The sequence below is a fragment of the Protopterus annectens genome, chromosome 1.part1, assembly GCF_019279795.1.
Source record: "Protopterus annectens isolate FY-2018-M chromosome 1.part1, PAN1.0, whole genome shotgun sequence".
Classification (NCBI taxonomy): Eukaryota; Metazoa; Chordata; order Ceratodontiformes; family Protopteridae; genus Protopterus; species Protopterus annectens.
The window spans coordinates 1,725,386,435-1,725,408,546 of record NC_056726.1 but is presented as its reverse complement, the minus strand read 5'-3'; the positions used below and the strand labels follow the sequence as shown (position 1 = coordinate 1,725,408,546).

General features: G+C 38.8%; 1 protein-coding gene across 2 annotated transcripts in view; it reads left to right on the top strand.

Moving 5' to 3' along the window:
* Window positions 1-21,066, top strand: part of GPATCH3 (G-patch domain containing 3) — a 378,974-nt gene extending 357,908 nt beyond the window's left edge. For both annotated transcript variants that reach the window (XM_044084171.1, XM_044084163.1), the window contains exon 7: window positions 20,482-21,066. In XM_044084171.1, the coding sequence (XP_043940106.1) occupies window positions 20,482-20,722 (241 nt within the window). In that variant the 3' untranslated portion in view covers window positions 20,723-21,066. The remainder of the gene's footprint in view (window positions 1-20,481) is intronic.
* Window positions 21,067-22,112: the final 1,046 nt, after the last annotated feature.

The following is a 22,112-nucleotide window of genomic DNA, read 5'->3' as shown; positions in this document are numbered from 1 at the left end:
ACATCAGTCATGGAATGTTGAGATGCAGGTGTGAGATTCAAGTTGCTGTATTTAGCTGTCATCAGAATATTTTTCCGGGAGGATCAAAGGCATTTTTGATGCATAACAGGCTAAACAGGTAAAAAATACGTTTTTGGATGTAAAACAAGCTAAGGAAGAAGTGAATAAAAAATTTAGCCAGCAATGAATGGGGCAGGCACAAGGTGACTGTTCTCTCATTTTTCTGACACTATCAAAGTTCAGTACCAGTGCAGCATTTTCCATTGATGTGAAGAAAAAAATGCTTGAGTGACTGAAAAATGGGCAGGAGTTAACTAGAAGAATCAGGACTACTTTGGATTTGATCCAGAGACTTGTGTTGGGAGATGAGGAAATCTTAGGAAGAAGATCAGCAACACTGTGAAATAAGTGAAGAAATAGATTGTAAAGTATCGATGCTATTACATGATAGGAATAGAGATGTGAAGTGTGGCTTTGCAAGAAAAAATGAGAAAGATTGGAATTGTGTTGAATGTGCTAATCTTGTGAGTGAACTTAAAGCATGTGCCCCACTTTATCATTAATGTTTAGAAGGACAGTGAAGGGACTGAAGAAGTAATTTCAAGGAAAACAAAATTTGTTCTTCTTAATATTTCATGTTCTATTGTAAAACAGCTTTGTGTAGGGAGCGGTCAGGGATATATTAAATGTGAGGTAGAGAAGAATCTTATTAGTGATTGTTGTATATGCTAAAGATATTAAAGAAAATATTTTTCATATTTGTAATGTATACAGGCTTTCAACAGTAGCAAGGTAGGAAAGGCTGGAAAAAAGCAAGTGAAAGCAATAAAATTACGTGATCTTGGGCTGCTAGGGGGATGTAAAAGTGTACTGAAATATGTGTATTATATGTAGAATTAATATAGTAATCTCTGTTTTACATGGGTCAGTGTCTCGATTAATGTACTTAGTTTAATAGGTTTGCAAAATAAAACAAAAGGATAAAAAACATGGATAGTGATAGTTTTCTAGTATTAGCAAAGTCATTAGCAGATGCTATCAGTGGGATACGAGAAGTGTTACAAGTGCAAGCAATTAATGATGAGATGTCTGAATAATGTGTTCTGAGTGTGTAATTAACATTTAAAGCTACATTGGCAAGCAATTCAGTGAAAAAAAAAACAAAGTTAGAAACTGGGAGGTGCATGTACAACCGTCTGGACATACAAGCTGATTTAAGTATACTTTTTTGCACTTGCATTGTTTCAGTGATAGTTAACAGAATTGTACTGCATTTATTTGTTTCACTGAATATTAATTTAGTAGGTTCATAGGTCGGTACTAGGCTGTTGGCCCTAGGTCCTATATAAGCCTAGCCAAAAAGGTACCCTGGCTTTTGCCACCCAAGAAAATGATTTTCCTGTGCTCTTGTTGAGCAGAACCACAGTGGTGATCCCCGGGGTGAATTTCCTATTTCCCATCCAATCAAGATTTTTCTTGAAGAGTGCGGAGCTTTGTTTGATATAAATAGGTAGTTTCTTCTAGAGTATGGGAAGTCTCTGGGACAAGAATCTATCCCTCTAGCATGTTCTGTTTATTGTAGTGACAGGATTTAGGTCCCTAGAGCTTATAGCTCGGAGGAATTGGGATTTCTTTAAGTGGAGCATGTCTAACTGCTCTGGGTTTGACATAGCTTTGTATGTTAGGCAGAGATCGCCTCTGAGTAGGCGATATGCGATGGAGTAAAGCCAGAGTTTTTTGAGACGGTCTGCGTATGGCATCTGTTTGAGGCCAGTAATCCTCTTTATGAGTTATTTCTGCGGCCTTTCCAGTTGTTGTAGATGTCTTATGAGGTACATACCAAAAAGGACGTTGTACTCTATAATGGGTCTAATGAATGATGAGTAGAGGGGGAACAATGACCTCTTTTTTCCTGGATGAGAAACCTTATGTGATGATGTGTGCCACATAGAAGGATTTCCTGACTACTGTGGCGATGTGATTATCAAAGGAGAGACTACTTTCCACCTGTGTCCCAAAGTCTCTTATCACACTTTCGGTGTTAAGTAGACTACCACCTATGTGGTAGCTCATGGGTACAGAATTTTTACCAAAGGGGATGACAGTGCACTTTTTGGCATTGAGCTTGAGGCCATGGCTTTGACACCAGGCATCTGTCTCATTGAGGCCCTTTCGTAGGATGTCCACATCGTTAGGAGTTTCGATTATGGCTCCTAGTTTGCAGTCATCTGTGAACTTCGTTAGCCAAAGACCTTCTGTGTTAGCCTGTACTTCAGAAAAGTAGATACCAAACAGGAGAGGACCCAGGACTGAACCCTGTGGTACTTTGGAGTCTGCTACTTTCATAGTGTGGGCTCTGTCAGTGAGCCAGTTTGCAACCCATCTTGTGACATAGGGATTTATAACTAGATTAATGAGTTTATCTATAATTCCAGTGTGGGGGATGGTGTCAAAAGCCTTGGCGAGATATAGATAGGCTGTGTGAACCACCTTACCCTCGTCTACGGCTTTGGTGACTGCTTCAAAGAAGTCTATCAGGTTTAGGAGACATGTTCTGCCTTTTACAAACCCAAATTGGGTGGGGTCCAGAGTTTTGAGATTTCCAATGTCTTTGTGTATAAGCTCCATGATGACGCATTCCATGGCCTTGCAGACCAGGCTCGTTAGGCTAATGGGGCGGTAGTTCCCAGGGTCCGTGGTGGCTCCCCTTTGTGGCATGAGATAACCGTTGCTGTGCGCCATTCAGTGGGCACAAAGCCTAAGGTGAGACTATGACTGAACATGGTGGTTAGGTGGGGTGCCAGTTCATTCTACAGTTCATGTAGATTGCAGCCTGGGATGTCGTCAGGTCCCATGTATGGTGTGTTCTTGGCTTTGGAAATTGTGTTTTTTACCTTTGCAGACGTGATTACAGGAACTTTGCATTCTTCTGGTATAGAGATGGGCACTTTAGGGGGAAAAGTTAACACTGAACCTGTCTGTCAGGATGTTGACAATATCAGTTGGTTCTGTATATTTAGTGCCATTGTGCTGTAACTCAGAGCAGATCTGAGTGTTGCCATTGAAATTCTTGACATAGCTATAGAATGCTTTATGGTTGTCTTTAGAATCAGTGGCAATTTTGTTTTCGTAACTAGCTTTGGAGGATTTTATGAGGGATCTCACCTTCGTACTGAGGCTGACCAGGGAGTTCCTCCAATCATGGGATTTTACTCTTTTTTGCAACAATTTGTTTCTTCTGTTGTAGAGTTTGTTTACGGCAGGGGACCACCAGCTTGGCTTCCTTTTTTTGGAGGATAGCATCTTGGTTCTGTTAGGGATAGCACGATCCATGCACTCGTGTAAGTGCTTATAAAGTGCATTCATGTAGGATTCAGCAGTCGTACCTCTCTTGTCCGTCTGCATGGGTGTAGTGAAGTTTGCCACTTCTGTTTTAAGAAGTGTGAAGTTGGCTTTGGAGAAATTTTTTACGGTGGTTTCCCTAATGGGGGGTGGAGGTGGCATGTGGATGTCTAGGGTGATTAGCTTGTGGTCGGATCTGACCAAAGAGGAATTGACCTCTGGTGTGGAACACCAGTTGCCCATGTAGGTAATGACCAGGTCTAGGATACTGCTGCCCCTGGTGGAGGTGTGGATAAGTTGAACCAAGGCATTGGAATTAATGAATTCCAGAAAATGTTGAGCAAAAGAGTTGGCACATGAATAGTTTTCCCAATTAATAGTTGGGTAGTTGAAATCGCCCATTATTAGGGTGTTGGGTTGTACCCTAAATATTTTCCAGTGTATCAAGGAATGAGGAGTGGGAATCCTGGGGCATGGTGGGGAATCTGTAGCAAGTTACAATGTGGATTGCGGTCTTGCCCAGAGTTAGTTTCACTTGGATAATCTCAGATGCATTATGCTGAGCAACTAGCCTGGGGGTGTGGATATCCTTAATGAATATGGACACGCCTCCACCTTTAGTGTTTCGGTCCAGGTTAGGTGGCCGAAAGGTATGGTATGAATTATAGCCTGGTAATGCAGGGGTGCTCTCTGGAGCCTTGAACCAGGTCTCTGTCACTGCACAGATGTCGATATTCTCCATTTTAAGGAGTGCCTTGAGTGAATGCATTCTGAGGTTTAGAATTCTAGCACTGAGTAGCATTACCCTCCGATTTTGCTTGCTTGTACCTGTTAAGGTGGTGACCTTGTCATTTGAACCTTGCCTAAAAAAGGCACTATAGGGGTAGCAAGGGCCTTAGCCTGTATCCGTAATCCCAAGGGCAACAGGTGCAGGCCATCTCTGGCAAAGCATCGTGGTCTATCGATCATGTCATCCCAGGCAAACAGATACTGGATCCCCTTAGAATGACACCAGAAGCTTAGCCAATTGTTGAAGCCAATCATTTTGTCTTTGTGGTCTCTCCCTCCCTCCTTAGTAATGTTTTACTCTTAAACTTGGTGACTTTGGAATTGCCCGCCCCTGCTGTAAATTTGTGTTTGGACACTCCTCCTTGACCCATCTCATTTGCTCATTCAACTGAGTACAGCGAGATTATTTGGGAAGGACTACCCCTTGCTTCTTTGATTTCAGACAGTCCTACAAGTCCCATCTCATCAGCTCTATCTACTGTGCACAGAAAGCATTCGGGAAGGACAACCCCCATACTCTTAGTCTTGTTCTGTTTCCTCCCTCTCTACTTGACCAAAAAAAAAAAAGACAATTTATTCAGCTGCTGTTACTGTAACTGTGTTCTACCTACTTTATTACCTTATTTTGGTGTTCTGTGTGCTCTTAAGTGTTCAAGTGCTCTTATTCTGCATTTATTACTGCTCATTTGTTGGTAGCCTGATTAGATTTATCTGCTATTCTAGGCATCTTAGTTTTGGTTTTAGCACTTGTGCTTCAGGCCAGTTGTTTTACATTTAAGGTTTTTGGGATCTACACTCTTGCAGACAAACCCTTATCAAAACCCACTCTCCATAAGTCCAGAAAGTATTCAGAACACTATGTCTGGACCATTCCTACCAGTTTCTCCTGACAGCCTGGTCGACATAGGTATACTGAGACAGTCTAGCAACTGCCTCATGTTCACGGACATTCCTGTTCGCCTAGCATATAATTCTTCTACTTGTGGGAAATGCATCTACATCAGTAGCCTGGAATCCATGCTCTCTCGCACCACAGTCAATACTCCAGACAAAGAGGAGATTGTCAGCACAAACACCACACACCCACATCACATAGCCAAGCACAACACACGTCCACCTGTGCAGGGGTCCTGAATAAAAACTAACCTAAACAACAGAGACCCACAAAACACACTCAATAGACAACACACCAGGGTCTCACAAACACAGCCCATTAGGCGTAATAAACCAACGTAGCCCATAAGTCATAAAAATAAAACAAACATACTAGTCATTGGCGACTCAGTAGTGAAACACACTGATGTACCCCTCATCAGGCTCAACAAGGAGAAGGTTGCGGTCAGTTGTCTGTCAGGTGCCAGAATCCGCCACATCACGCACACACTTAAGTCGCTCCACAACAGGTATAAGTATGACTCTGTCATTGTCTGTGTTGGTGTGAATGACTTGAGATGTACCTCCCTGGACTATATGAAGAGAGACATGATTGAGCTCTCAGAGTGTGTTTCTCAGGCAGGTATGACCCTAGCCCTAAGCAGCATTCTACCTTCACAAAGAATGATACCACAACACCAGCAAAAAATAATTGACTTCAGCAAGTGGCTTAGTTTTTTGCACCGTTCCAAGGGGATCCAGTATTTGTCTGCCTGGGATGACATGGTTGACAGGCCTCAATGCTTTTCCAGAGGCCTCCACATGTCACTCCTGGGGTTCCGGATCCTGTCCGAGGCTCTTGCCTCCCCCATTGTGCCTTTTTTAGGTTATGTCCCAAAGACAAATCTTCCAACATAAAATATCTGTCAAAAAGCAAATTGAAGGTCATGCTGCTTAACGCTAGGAGCCATCACCTGAAAATGCACTTACTGGAGGCCCTCCTTATACTGGAAGATGCTGATGTCTGTGCGGTCACGGAAACTTGGTTCAGGGCTGCTGAGAGCGGTCATGGAAACTTGGTTCAGGGCTGCTGAGAGCACCCCTGCCTTACCAGTCTATACCTCATGCCACACTTTCTGACCCCAAAATAAAGTCGGAAAGACTAAGGGTGGTGGAGTCTCTATCTTCATTAAAGATAGGCACACCTCCAGACTGGTTTGCCAGCATGACGCACTGAAATTACTCCAGGTGCAACTGACAGTTGGCAAAACACCCGTCCAAGTTATAGCCAGCTATAAACCCCCCTCCATGACTCAGGATATCCACTTCTGCTACGTGGACCTTCTTGACTTCATCAAGGTACCCCCTAACACCCTGATCCTTGGTGACTTCAACTGCCCCACCATAGACTGGGTGAACTATTCCTGCACTAATGCACTCACCCAGTGATTCCTTGACTTCATCATTTCTAACACACTAGACCAGCTCTTCTCATCCCCCATAAGAGGTGATAACATTCTGGACTTGGTTCTCACCAACATGGGTGACTGCTGCACCACTTCCATAGTATGTTCTTCCCTGGTGAGATCAGATCATCAGTCTGTGTCATTTCAAGTATCTATCCCACCCAATCCCTCCCCCCAGCTGTAACCAGGCTAAATAACTTCACAAAAGCTGACTACAACCTCCTAAGGGAGGATATCAGTAGCTTCACACCACCTCCTCTCTCAGAGGTTGCAGACATCCATGCTGAACAGTACACCAGTGCAGTAGACAAGCACCTGTACAACTGTCATACCCAACAAAACTTAAACCTGCTCCTCAAGGAAACACAAACCTATCTGGTGGACATTCTGTATCAACAGGCTTTACAACAAAATGAAGAAACTGTTGTCCAAGGGTAAAAAAGAACAAATTCCAAATTGGAAAAACTCCCTCCTCAGTCTCAACAAGCAATTAGATCACTAGTGAAAACCTCCAAAGCCAATTATGAATTGAAACTAGCCTGCAAAACAAAAGGAAACCACAAAGCTTTCTTCGGCTATGTCGGGAATCTCTGTGGCAAAGCCCAGGTTTGTTCCAAGTTAGTACTTAACGGTACCACTTACACTGATCCTGTTGACTTAGCCAACCTGCTAGCTGATAGGTTCTGCGCAAACTTCACCTCCTATCCCCCCCAAAGGTCCATTCAAAATCCCTGATACTTGTCCTACACCTCATATCTCTGTAGATCAAGTGTTAAAGACCCTATCCAAGGAAAAGAGCACAGCTTCCATGGGACCTGATAGTATCCCAGGGTGTATTCTGCATCATCTCCAGCAAGAACCAGCTTTGTCATTGAGCATGCTGTTCAAAACAGCATAGTTACAGGCTTCATTCCAGCAGAGTGGAGAACTGCCATTGTCATCCCCTTGGTCAAAGGCGGTACCACTACTGCCTGGGAAACTATCACCCCATTAGCTTGACAAGTCTGATCTGTAAAGCCATGGACCATATTATTATGGATCTCATAAACAATGACATAGGCAATCTGCAAGCGCTTGACCCCACCCAGTTAAGATTCATCAGGGGCAGATCTTGCCTGTTGAACTTAGTTGACTTCTTTGAGAGTGTCACCAAGGCCCTGGGTGAGGGAAAGTCAGTACATACAGCTTACCTTGACTTGGCCAAGGCCTTTGACACAATCCCCACTCAGGCATTATTGAAAAGCCAGCTCAACTTGGCGTAAATCCCTGTCTCATCAGGTAGGTGGCTAACTGCCTCACCTATAGGACCCACAAGGTCAAAATAGAAGCCACCACCTCCGATAGCAGATTTGTCACTAGTGGTGTTCCCCAGGGATCTGTCCTGGGACCCCAACTGTTTGGCATCGACTTTTCAGAGGTCCAGGCAAAGACAAAGTGCCTGTGGCTGACTAAGTTTGCAGATGACTGTAAGTTGGGTGCTGTCATTGACTCCCCAGATGATGATAACATACTGCAAGAGGGTCTCACAGCAACAAATGACTAGTGCCAAAGTCATGGCCTTAAGTTAAATACAAAAAAGTATTATCTTACAGTTCATCAAAAACATGGCCCCTACTGATTACTACATCAACAGCAACCCCCTTAGCACACAACCTGTGGTGAGAGACCTGGGTACTCAGGTTACAACACTCTCACATTCGACCATCCATGTAGCAGCAGTGGTCAGAAAAGCCTTTTACTCGATTCATCTCATAAGTAAAGGGATTGCGTCCAGAAAAAAGGAGGTTATTACCTCTCTGTACTCCTCCCTGATAAGGCCTATAATTGAGTATAACACCCCATTTGGTATGTACCTCTCCAAACACCTGCACCAACTGGAAAGGCCACAGAAATACCTCACAAAGAGAATCCATGGCCTCCAACACCTTTCCTATGCAGACAAGCTTAAATCACCATCACTCTACTCAGTATCATACAGATTGCTCAGAGGTGATCTGTGTCTTACCTACAAGGCAATATCAGACCCTGCCCTACTAGAGATGCTCCATATCTGTAAGTCTAACTCCTCGCCTGTTACCAGCTTGAAAGACCTAAATCTAATATTCAAAATCAACAAAACCTGCTGGAGAGAAAGGTTTGTCTCCCAGAGGCTGCCCCATCTCTGGAATAAACTTCCCATACATGTCAAATGGAGTACCTTGCTGACCCACTTCAAGTGCAACCTTAATGAGTGGATGGGAAACCACAGATTTGACCCCGGGGTTCCACCCCACCTTTGTCCCTCACTGACAGGGGTGACAGCTGCTAAATGAGGTTTCTTTTTGGGGATGAACTCTTGGCTAGGCTTGTAAGGGCCCCATGGCCATTAGCCTAGTAACCTCCTATGATAAGCTATATAAGTAGTTGCCTCACCAGCAGCCTTAATGCTTGAATGCATTTAATTTAATAGTGCATATTTTTTTTAAGTGGCCAGTGCACTTTTTGTAGGGTTAAAAGTTAATGTATACTGAAAGCATGCAAGCTGTTTTTCGCATCTGGGAAGGGAATAAGAAAAGAACACATGGCAATCAGGGTAAATAAGAACTTAGACTGTAACATGCATGGGTAACTTTACTTTTAAAATGTATAATACAGCCATCGATTTGAGGAAACAGCTTTTATCTGGAGAAGTAAACTTCATTTTTTGAAAATATACATAGTTATGTGTGTTTGTTGTAAATTAGAAGTGGATTATAGGTTGTGAAAATCTGTTTAGGTTTTTGTTTGAGTGTTTTCATTGAAGCAGAAAGTCTTACAATATGGCATAGGTTCAAGTGGGGATGAGAAGGAACTGCATAAAAGATCATCCTGCCAAACATTAGTGTATGCATGTAAGGTAAAAGTTGGAAATGCACATTCAAAAGAACTGTCTTGTATAATAGCTCAATTGTAATGGCTACTCTGTCTGTATTGTGGAGTGTAAATGGCCTTACAGGTATAGATTAAAAGCAAAAAATATTGAATTACACTAAGAAATGTGTGATGCAAATATTAGTGTTGCAGGAGACATATTTAGTTAGAAGTGAGCATGTGAATTTGACAAAAAAAGGATTTCAGGGTGGGTGTACAGCAAAATATCAAGGACAGAGGAAAGGGGGATTAATAACACTGATTGTTGGAGGAGCTCAAATAGTGATAGAAGTGGGGAAGATAGACAATAATGGCATGTCTGTAATAGTAAGGGGATATTGACAGGAAAGGAGAATTATGCTGTAATGTATTTATGTTCCACCTAAAACTGCTATTATGAAGTTTAGGGAACTTTCAGGAGAAATAATCCGCTTTCAGCAGAGATTATTATTTATGTGTGAGGACTGGAAATTTCTTTTCAATACAGCGGATGTATATCAGGGGGACCCAGAAGGGACAATATAACAAAAGTTGGTAGATTTCTGAAAAAATGTGGGAATATTTGGTGCAGATGTGAATTTAGTAGTAGCAATTCAGACAGAGTTTACATATTATTCCCCAAGGTACAAAAATTGAGCTAGACTGAATAGAAATCATGTCACGTGGGATCATATATATTTGGTTGAAAGGCTTGATACACATCCAGTAACTATTTCACATCATTCACCGATAAAAACTAAGGTGAGCATGCAGGGTAATGAAAACAAACCAAAATAGCAAAGGTATGGCTCCAGTATCCACTTATATGAAAAATCACTAGTTGGTAAATGAAGTAAGAAATAATATCAAAAATTTCCGTTTGCAGTTCAGCTTTAATAGTCACACAAGCGCTTTCACTTATAGCTTCATCAGGTGTTCAAACAAACTTACTAAAACACCATCTTTATACCTACAGATTATCACATGATCACAAAATTAAAACAATACATACAATATAATTAATAATGTTGTATATAAACATAGTAACAATAAAAAATATATATAACTGCTAAAACAGATAATCAATATAAAATCAATAATAAAAATGCTAAAGATGTATATACTTATTTATGGAGAGGTCTCTTATAGAGAACTGGTTTAATGGGTACACAGTCATTGAGACCATGTCCATGATTGGCTCTAAGTCTCACAATCCAATTTGCTTCCAGTTCTTCTGCTCTATACCTAATATTGCCTCCTCTTACAATGATATGAGTTGTACCTAACACTAAAAACTTAAAAATATGTTGTTCATCTGTGTTAATAACATGTTTGGCAAGTGCATTGATATCACTTCTTTTCTTTATGTGATATAAATGCTCCCTAATTCTCTCTTTCAGGGTACGATCAGTTTTGCCTACATAACATTTATTACATAGAGAACAACTTGCAAGATAAACAACATGAGAGGTTTCACAAGTAGCACCTGCATTAATATAAAAAGTCTCACTAGTATCTGGATGTTTAAAAATATTGTTCTTACAAATAAAACCACAGTACCTACATCTACCACATGGTTTAGTACCTGGATCTAATACTGTGTAATTATTTGGTTTGCTATTACATAACCTATTCCTAAGAGACCTTTTATTCTTAAATGAAAATTGTGGTCTTGCTCCTACTATATCCTTAATTTGGTCATCTGTCATTAAAATGTTCCAATGTTCATTTATAATCTCAGTATACATACCGACATCCCTGGTATAACTAAGAAACATCCTTAATTTGTTATTCATCAGATGTCTCCCACTGGTAACTCTCTCTGAAAAATAAGGTTTGGCAGTAGTGCTTCTCATGGAATCAACCGCTGTAGAATTGTTCTTAATCATTCTCCTTTCATAACCTCTCTCTAGCAACTCTAGTTCTGTTCTCTTTCTTTGTTGTTCATAGTCATCATTTTTCAAATTCAACATTGAGGCTCTAAAGAATTGATTCCTAGCAACATTTTTAAATATAAAGTTGGGGTGCATGCTCTTCCTATTCAATAACTGATTGGCATGACAATCCTTCCTATACAAACTAGTACTTATCTCTCCCATATCATCCCTGTTAACAAACACATCTAAGAAATGTATACCTTGTGTTGAATAGTTCAGTGTAAACCTTAAAAAATCAGACAAGCTGTTAACATACTTCATAAAATCTGATAGTTGTTCATTTGTTCCTTTCCATAGAATAAAGAGGTCATCCACAAACCTTTTATAAAATAAAATAAGATCTTTAAACGGACCTCTCATTAAATGTTGCGATTCCCACACTGCCATAACTACATTGGCATAACTGTTGGAGCAAGAGCTCCCCATGGCTACACCATTCTTCTGCCAGTATATAGTGTCTCTAAATACAAAAATATTATTCTGAAGTACTAAATTCAATAAAGTCTCTACCAAGCAAATATCATTGCTATTAAATTCCCCAGAGTCCACTAGTAGTTTTTTAACATATTCTATACCTGTATTATTGGGTTTTACAGTGAACAAGGAGACCACATCTAATGTTACAAACAGAAATTTTTCATTAGAATTTACTTGTTCAGAAAATTGAAACAAATCACAACTGCTCTGTATCTCTTAAAACTATCTGGGACCTGTTGACTATAGGGCTAAAATGTTTCTCTAAAAATATTGAAAGAGATTCAGTGCACCAATTATTACCTGCAACTATTGGTCTCATGGGTGGTTTATTAAGATTCTTGTGCACTTTAGGCAGTCCTTGTATAATGGGAATAGTGGGATTTGGTGTATGAAAATATTTAGCTAACTGATGATCTATAAAAGAGGAAGCTTCCAACCACCTAATAGTATTTGAAATGGAATTAATCTTAGTATTGACATGTGATGATGTAATAACTTTGTAAACATACATAGCTGTATCGTATTCTGTTCTATTCATTAACACTGTTTGTCCTCCTTTATCTGCTGGTCTAATGACCAGGTTTTCATTATTCTCTAACTCACATAAGGCTCTACATTCTGCCTTACTTAAATTGTACTTGTTATTCATCACCTTGTTTCTCAATCTGTTATTATATGCCTGATAGATGTTAGGTATACATAGTTGCTCAAATGCATTAACTAATGCATTATGTTTAGGCAGAAAAATACTCAGCCTTTTAAAACAGTCAATTTGTTGTTCCTGTGCTCTATTAAACATACTTTTCAAAGTAATATTGCGAGTGAACATCTTAAGATCAAATATAATATCTGTTATTTTCATATCTGATGTAGGAATTAATTGCAAGACCTTTGTTCAATACACTCATTTCATGGTCAGTTAAACAATAACTAGAAAGATTAACAATCAGTGTCTTACTTGCTGAAACGCTTTTTTTATCGTTAATGGGCTTGTCGTACTTTCACCCAATTTCCTTTTGTATCTGGTCGAACTCCTGCCTCTTTGTTGGGTTTTCTGCTGTCCCCCTCTCATTCTGCTGGTTGGTCTCTTCCCTCACAGGAAGAGGAAAATTTAGGCCCAAAGTATTCAGGCCCATTAAAAAAATTGTTCGTAACATTGTCCTGGTTGTGAGACATTGATAAGGCAGGAAAATCTGCATCAATAGATCTATGCACTTCTGCCGTTGTTGTAGAAGTCTTCCTTTTCACCCCTGCACCTACATTAGAGGTAATCACTGCTGTAGTGCAAGGTGAATTCAAAGGTACCGGCTGTGCACCTTGATTGTTCAAGCCACCCTCCTGTGTATCCGTTGCAGGTGTAATGTTGATGCTCACCAATTGCACTTTTGCTCCATTGGAAACATCTCTGTTCTGTAAATTGTGTGAAGAGGAACGTAAATGGTCGTTGGAATCAAGTGGCCAAGTAAAGATATTCCCAGCAGAAAAATCTTTACGGTCCCTATATAGTTTATTTAGTTTGGTTTGTAACAATTTTCTACCATATATAGCAACATTGTCTATAGTTTCAGTCATTGGTTTATTCAAAACCACAGGGTAGTATTTATTACAAAGTGCTAAATACTTGCTCTTTATAGTCTCAAGCAAAACTACTTCTTGTCTTGTTGCTGATGCTATTAGCAATTTTAAATAACCCAAACTGGTAGACAAGTTAAGTTGTTGCCATTCACTCAAAAGACTAATGTCACAATCAACTTGGGCCGGCATTTTCAATACCCTAAGCCCTTGGGGTATTACTTTCTCAGACAAGCATACTTGCAAATGAAATTTCTCATATTGTGTGCGTTTTAACTTACACAAATCTCTTTCCAAGTTTAGTAGATCACTTTTTAGCGCCAAATAATCTATTTGCAAAATATCTTCACCAGCTGTAGATGTAGTATCCGTAAACAGCGGATTCTCATTATCGCTAATTCTAGAGATGAAAACATTCATATTCACTTCAGTCCAGTTTAATTGTTCTTGCATCTCTGCTGTTTCAAACGTCTCAACAATATCATTGCCGGCAGCCATACTCAAGGTGTACTCTGGTGTTAAGAGAATATACGTGTAGAAAAAGAACAAAAACACCAAACATACACCAAATACCTTCGCAAAAGAGAAAATATCGAAAAGCAAACCAAAATAGCAGTATCCATTTATACAAAAAATAACTAGTTGGTAAATGAAGTAAGAAATAATATCAAAAATTTCCGTTTGCAGCTCAGCTTTAATAGTCACACAAGCACTTTCACTTATAGCTTCATCAGGTGTTCAAACAAACTTACTAAAACACCATCTTTATACCTACAGATGATCACATGATCACAAAATTAAAACAATGCATATAATATAATTAATAATAATGTTGTATATAAACATAGTAACTATAAAAAATATATATATAAAAATATATATAAACTGCTAAAACAGATAATCAATATAAAATCAATAATAAAAATGCATAAAAATGTATATACTTATTTACAGAGAGGTCTCTTATAGAGAACTGGTTTAATGGGTACACAGTCATTGAGACCATGCCCATGATTGGCTCTAAGTTTCACAATCCAATTTGCTTCCAGTTCTTCTGTTCTATACCTAATATTGTCTCCTCTTACACTGATATGAGTTGTACCTAACACTAAAAACTTAAAAATATGTTGTTCATCTGTGTTAATAACATGTTTGGCAAGTGCATTGATATCACTTCTTTTCTTTATGTGATATAAATGCTCCCTAATTCACTCTTTCAGGGTACAATCAGTTTTGCCTACATAAAATTTATTACATAGAGAACAACTTGCAACATTGGAACATTTTAATGACAGATGACCAAATTAAGGATATAGTAGGAGCAAGACCACAATTTTCATTTAAGAATAAAAGGTCTCTTAGGAATAGGTTATGTAATAGCAAACCAAATAATTACATGGTCTCAATGACTGTGTACCCATTAAACCAGTTCTCTATAAGAGACCTCTCCGTAAATAAGTATATACATCTTTATGCATTTTTATTATTGATTTTATATTGATTATCTGTTTTAGCAGTTTATATATATTTTTATATATATTTTTTATTGTTACTATGTTTATATACAGCATTATTATTAATTATATTGTATGTATTTTTTTAATTTTGTGATCATGTGATCATCTGTAGGTATAAAGATGGTGTTTTAGTAAGTTTGTTTGAACACCTGATGAAGCTATAAGTGAAAGCGCTTATGTGACTATTAAAGCTGAGCTGCAAACGGAAATTTTTGATATTATTTCTTACTTCATTTACCAACTAGTGATTTTTTGTATAAGTGTATACTGGAGCCATATCTTTGCTATTTTGGTTTGCGTTTCGATATTTTCTCTTTTGCAAAGGTATTTGGTGTATGTTTGGTGTTTTTGTTCTTTTTCTGCACATGCAGGGTAATGAAGTAAAACAAGACCCTGGCACTTTCTAGCCTGCATGTTAAAAGCATGGAATTAAAAGAATGGTTAGTAAAAATGGTTTGCGAATAATTAGTAGGGAAGAGAAAAATTTCTTCAGAAGGGATGGCAAATGAGTGGGATAAAATGAAACTGGAATTTAAACATAGGGAAGAAATAAGAGAGAGATACTAAAGAAATAATAGAAATTATTTAGAGAGGTTTTTGAAGGTTAACATATTGCAGAATGAGGGGAATCTTTTAGAACTAGACTAAGAGCAACTGCAAAGGATCAAAGAAAGAATAAGGGGGTATGCATGAGTTTAGAAAGGTTGCTGGTAAGCAACTATTTTTGATAGAGGTATTAGAGACACTTTGACAATTTTATGAAAAATCTGTATAAAGCAGAGGAATGTGAAAACAAAAAAAAGACAGAAATGGAGATATTTATGGAAGAACTAATAATGCCAGAGGAAGACAAGGCTGAATAACTGAGAGTTACATTAGGAATAGATAAGATAAAAACAGAAACAGGCAACATTCCTGTGGAAGTTTAAGTTGGAGAGAGGAAAGTTATAAAGATCCAGAAGGTTTTCTTTCACAGTATTTTAAAAAGGGGGAGTGAGAGTACCAGCTTCTTGAATGAAAGCAGTGGTGGCTGTATTACCCAAAGAGGGTAAACACCATTCAGGTTCAGCTTCATATAGACTCATTTCAGTTTTTAACCACAATTATAAAATGTTTGTCTGTACTAATTAAGCGAATGGCAGAGGTGTTGCCAAAATTAATAACAAATTTAATAGATGTAGATCAGTGTAGTTTTCTAGAGAGGAGGCAAATATTTGACAACAGTAATAGAGTAATGATGATCCAGAGGAAGCAGAATGTGAAAATGCTGCTATTGTTGGGGGGGGGGGGGGGGAGTCTTTATCAGTATGGTTTTCTAGAGAGGAGGCCAACATTTAACAGTAATAGAACAATGATGATCCAGAGGGAAGCAGAATGTGAAAAATGCTGCTATTGTTGGCGGGTGGGGGGTCTTGATACAGAAAAAGTATTTGTTAGCTAGGACTTTATGACCAGTTGTCGCCTCACAGTAAGACGCTGTCCGGTTCGATTCTCAGCTAGAGCGTCTTCTGCGTGGAGACATGCATGAATGGGCGTATCTTCGTTGAAGGTTGTGCATCAGGGCTGGTAACTCGGCATGTAAAAATCAACTACCAATCATTAGCGGACCGGAGTTCCGCTGTGGCGACCCCTAACCGGGGAAAATCCGAAAGACACAAACAAACAATATTGGCATTTGTATTCCCTAATAAGAAAAATAGGGTTAATTAAGAGGATGCAAGTAGGGTCAGAGGCAAGAATTATAGTGGGAGGCTTCCTGTTTGAGCTGAGGAGCAAAGCACTGATGTCCTTCATTTGCTTTATGTTTTCTGTCATTCAGTATATATGGTATGGTAATGAAGAAAAGTTAACTATATTTGCAGATAGTATTATGTTGTACTTGAAAAATCCAGAAAAGGACATTCCAGTGTTCATGGAAAATTTGAGACAGTTTAATGATATACAGTTAATCATCATCATCTTCTTTCGGCTGTTCCCATTAGGGGTCGCCGCAGCAGATCACTTGTTTCCATTTCTTCCTGTCCTCTGCATCTTGTTCTGTCACATCAACCACCTGCATGTCCTCTCTTACCAAATCCATAAACCTTATCTTAGGCCTTCCTCTTTTCCTGTTACCTGGTAGCTTTATCCTTAGCACATGTTTCCCAATATACTCAGCATCCCTCCTCAGCACATGACCAAACCAACGTAATCTTGCCTCTCTGGCTTTGTCTCCAAACCTTCCAACCTGGGCTGACCCTCTAATATACTTATTCCTAATCCTGTCCAACCTTGTCACACCCACTGCAAATCGTAACATCTTTAACTCTGCCACATCCAGCTCAAACTCCTGCCTTTTTGTCAATGCCACTGTCTCCAACCCATATAACATAGCTGGTCTCACTACCCTCTTGTAGACCTTCCCTTTCACTCTTACAGGTACTCGTCTGTCACAAATCACTCTTGACACTCTTCTTCACCCACTCCATCCTGCCTGTACTCTCTTCTTCACCTCTCATCCACACTCACCGTTACTCTGAACTATTGACCCCAAGTATTTAAATTCATCCACCTTCGCCACCTCTACTCCTTGCATCCTCACCATTCCTCTATCCTCCCTCTCATTCACACACATATATTCTGTCTTAGTCCTGCTGACCTTCATTCCTCTTCTCTCTAGAGCATATCCCCATCTCTCCAGGGTCTCAGTTAATGAAGGTAAAATATGTACCCACATATAAACTGGTTCAGCAATACCCATATTTATGGATACATAATGAGATGAAATATGTGCATGGATTAAAAATTATTCTGTTGTGGCAGTTAAGGATATACGAGAAGAGACTAAAAAATTAATACAAAATTCTGAAAATTAATGTTCTTGATTATGGATAGTAACGTTTATAGGTATGTACTAGGATAACTGCTCTTGCAGACCATTTTAAGCCTAGACAGTTTCCCTCAAAAGTGAGAATGAAATTTTGTACTGTGTGTCTGTGAGGTAAACACCTTAACCATTATTCCATCCTCCAACCCTAATGCTAGAGTCAAACTTGGTACCTTGTATCTTTGAGTTAAAGACCTTACCCATTATGCCAAACCTTCGTATAGAAAATGTTTCTGTTTCTTTTAGTTTTATGTACAGGTCAGGCATGTTTGTATCAACCAGAGGAGAAGCTGTAGATGATAATAGTTGAAGGAATTTATTTGCGAACATTTATTTGCGAAGGAAAGAGGGCAAGAGATAAGTGGGATAAGGTGATCCTCCCTGTAGAACAAGGTTGATTAGGATTACTTGTTTTGAATGGATACTTTAGAGTGGCACAGCTGGCTCATATACATAACAAAAACAGTAGGTTATAAATCCAAAGTGGAAGGAATAATGATGACATGGAGGAAGTTTGAGAAATGAGGAAGAGAGTGGGATTTTTGGATGCAGATATTTAAAGAGGCAAAATATTATATTCATGAAGTAGCAGAAAGTATTCCAAGAACTAAACCAACACAGGAATAGAGAAAGGATGTTTTGCAGAAAACAGCAAGTAGGAGTATAGAAGATAGGCAAGAGGGGAACCAAAGCAGTGGGAGCAAATATCAGGCAGAGAAAGGTTAGAGAGTGGGATGAGGTCAAAGAGAAGTTTGGACTGCAAGTTAGAGACTTCCTTCTCTACCAGGGATTGATATCAGTGTGTAGGCCAAGATATGGGGATAGGGGAGGGCTAAGTGAAATACCATGTCTGATGAAGTTCTTAATTGAGTCTAGAACAGAAGCTGCTGTTAAAAAGGGATTATTAATAGAACATTTAATGCATGATAATTATAAAGATCAGAGGAGTTTAGAAAAGATTGGGAAGAGAAACTGGAAAGGCAGTTTGCAAAGAAACAATAGGAGGACATCTGTATGGCTGTTAAGTATGCAGGAAAGTCCCGAAGGTTTAAGATTTTTGCTTGGAAGTGTTTTCATGGGTATTTTAATATCCCAAGCAGTTTTAAGAAAAATTTTCCTCGTGTAGATAGCAGATGTTGCATGAGTGGTGAGAAGGCAACTGACAGCATGTTTTATTGGAGAGTAGCAAGCTGGCTGATTTAAAAAAATGTTTTGGGCTGGGACACAGGCTCTGAATTGCATATACATAGTAAGGCCTAAATAAGTTTAATGCTATTATCTGCCAAAAAAAAAAAAAAAAAAAAAACAATTACTAGAAAATGGAAATCAAAATTTAAACTAACTGTAATTGACGTACTAGGTATTGTAAAGGAAATGAAAGAGCTTGGCGGTAAGATCTTAAGAAAAGAGAAGGAACAAATGACATAGAAACTGATGGATTTTTTTTGAATTCATGCAGTGGTAGTAGTAAGGTCTAAGTGAAGGCATGAATTGAGCAATTTTGATCAATTTATTTGATGTCAGAGTGAATGATTGTTGAAAAGAAACCATATGTATACTGCAGGAAAATAATGAAAATGTCACTATGGTTTGTTTTATATTCTGTTAATGTTTATGTACATATGTAGTAATGTAAACTGTGATTTAATAAAGATGTTTAAAATGATTCTAAGAACTGGATGTTGCATTTATATAAAAAGTATTTCAGTTCAGAATTGTGATTTTTTTGCAGGATTTTTAATAAAAGATAGCTGTTGGTTGTAGTATGACTGACTGGAGGCAAGTTTTTAAATCAAGGATTTTACAGATGCACGGAAAGCTTAATGTTAACGAAGTGTAAAGAAAAACGTATACAACTAAATATAGCAACTTTAATGTCATTCTGCCTCAGGGTATATTATATGGTTGGGTAGTCATGTTCCTTACAGAAAATAATTTTTTCTGTGTATTTCTCCAACAACATGCTAAAAAAAAGTTTTTTTTTTAATTGAACATGTCTTTGATTCCTTTTGCTTTTGCAAATGATGTGTTCTGTAGTTAAGTTTACATTTTCATAAACTTCTGCTTTCCTACTTATTATTAGAGGCATCATCTTTATTTTTGAAACAGAGTGCCACAGCAGTTAACATTACTGTTTCCCAGAATTTGATTTTGGGTAAAGTGACTACTGAAGATGGATTGATGATGGCTTGGATGGACTTCCATTTCAGGGTAGAGGCAGAGGGGACTCCTGTTAAACTAGTCCATATCCAGCATCCCCAAATACGGTTGTAGAATAAAAGGGATGGAAACCTCAGGCTTCTGAAATTTGAGTTTCCAGATGTAGCTGTTTTGTTATGCAAAGTCTTTATTTCAGGAGAAGGCATTTTTTGTCCAGTAAGAATTTAACCCTGCTCTGCAGAAGTTTCACGTCATAAAAACTGAGGACTAGAAGACTTTTTTTTTTTGCTTTTCAACTTACAGTTTAGGTGTGCAGACTGGAGAGGATGGACCTTGATTGTTCCTCAGGAGCACCAGATCAGGGAACAAACTTTTTTCTTTGTGCTCCTCAACTTGAGAAGTCTGCTCAGGGTAAGGCACAGGGTACTAAAACAGTAAAAGTACTGTAAGGATTTAATGTTCCCTTTCTCAGAGTTAATGCAAAAAAAAAAAGTTAGTTGGAATTTGACAGGCCTAAGCCAAGTACTTTGTAAATTTTTAAAATATTGGGAGACAGTCAAGAACATTTGATTCATGTCTTTAACATCACATATTATAATTTTTGTTTGTCACAGGTACCATGGAGAGAAGCTTCAGACATTTGTAACAGCAAAGAAACCTCGCAGAGACATTGTAATATCAACAATTTATGATCAGCCAGAAGAAATTGACAAAGAGGACCAGTTGCTTAGACGACAGCCACCCACCAGCATGAAATACAGAAAGGAAGTAGCATTTGTCCATGCGCCAAAAAACAAGGCATTAAAACAGTCCACAGAGGCACAGCAGAGTGCAGAACACACACATCTTCTGTAGTGTATTGGCATGCCACTGGTTTTAAAAACTACTTGAGACTTTTGCAGAGCATTTCATTTCATATTAATTTTGAGGCAATTATTTGTGGTTCACAAATAAAATGAGGGTATTTAACTGTAAAAATGCAGGTTAAAACCTCAGAGTACTCTTGACCAAACATAACTTCAGCTGTTTCAAAAAGCATAAATTTATGTAAGGTTAGTGTGGTATTAACACATGTAAAAGGGGAAATGGTAATGTGCAGTGACGTTTGTTTCATTTTAAGTGTAATGCTTCTAGAATCAGATATCACTGCAGTACTTTATTATAGCAATAACCCACACCTGGGTGTGGGTAATGCTGGATTTACCCACGGTTGGTGTGGTTTGGTCACAAGGGCAAAGCCCGAGTGGCCAAACAAAGACAACCGTGGGTAAATCCAGCATTACCTACACCCAGATGTGGGTTATTGCTATTATACAATGACATTATTTAAGAAATAAAATACTTATTTTCTTAAATAATGGCATTGTATAATGCCTCCTTGCTGCCCTTCCGCAGCTGTCTGGTATTCTGTGGCAGTTCTGATGTACTGCGCATGCGTATGCTTACGCAGTACATCAGAGCTGTGGGTGGAAGCAATGGAGAAAGCAAGATCTCCGTTGCTTTTTACAAATTGTCTCACTATGTTAAAGGAGTTTAACATAGCAAGACAGCTTTAAAAAAGCAACAGAGAATTGCTGTTGCTTTTTTTAAAGCTGTCTCGCTATGTTAAACCCATTTAACATAGCAAGACAGCTTTAAAAAAAAGCAACGGAAGATCTCTGTTACTTTTTTTAAAGCTGTCTCGCTATGTCAAACTCCTTTAACATAGCAAGACAATGTCTAAACAGCAACGGAGATCTTCCGTTCTCCGTTGCTGTAAAAAAAAGGCTTATACTAATGGAAAAAGTCCGGGCAACCAGACCTTTTTCCATTAGTATAAGTCTGATTTACAACGTACACGCTGACCAATCATTGTGCACGTTTTGGAATATTAATGGGGGGTCATTGTATAATAGAAGTTTTATTACCCTGTGCTGGAAAACTCTGGTATAAGTAATCCTATGTGTTCCTTTGGTCTAACATTCTGCGTACCCATTACCCTGTCCTTGATGTAGTTTTGCTTGATGGGTACTCGTGTGTGTGTGTGTGTGTGTGTGTGTGTGTGTGTGTGTGTGTGTGTGTGTGTGTGTAAGATGAGTTAGCACTTCGCTGATGTGAATTGATATTATCATGGATATGCTGTTTTGCATATAGAATCAGCTGTGTCGTATGTTTCTTGACAGATACACATGTTCCTTTTTGATAGCTTTGCTTGAAATTCTACTGTTTCATAGCCACAAGGAAAGCGTTTACCCATCTTTACATA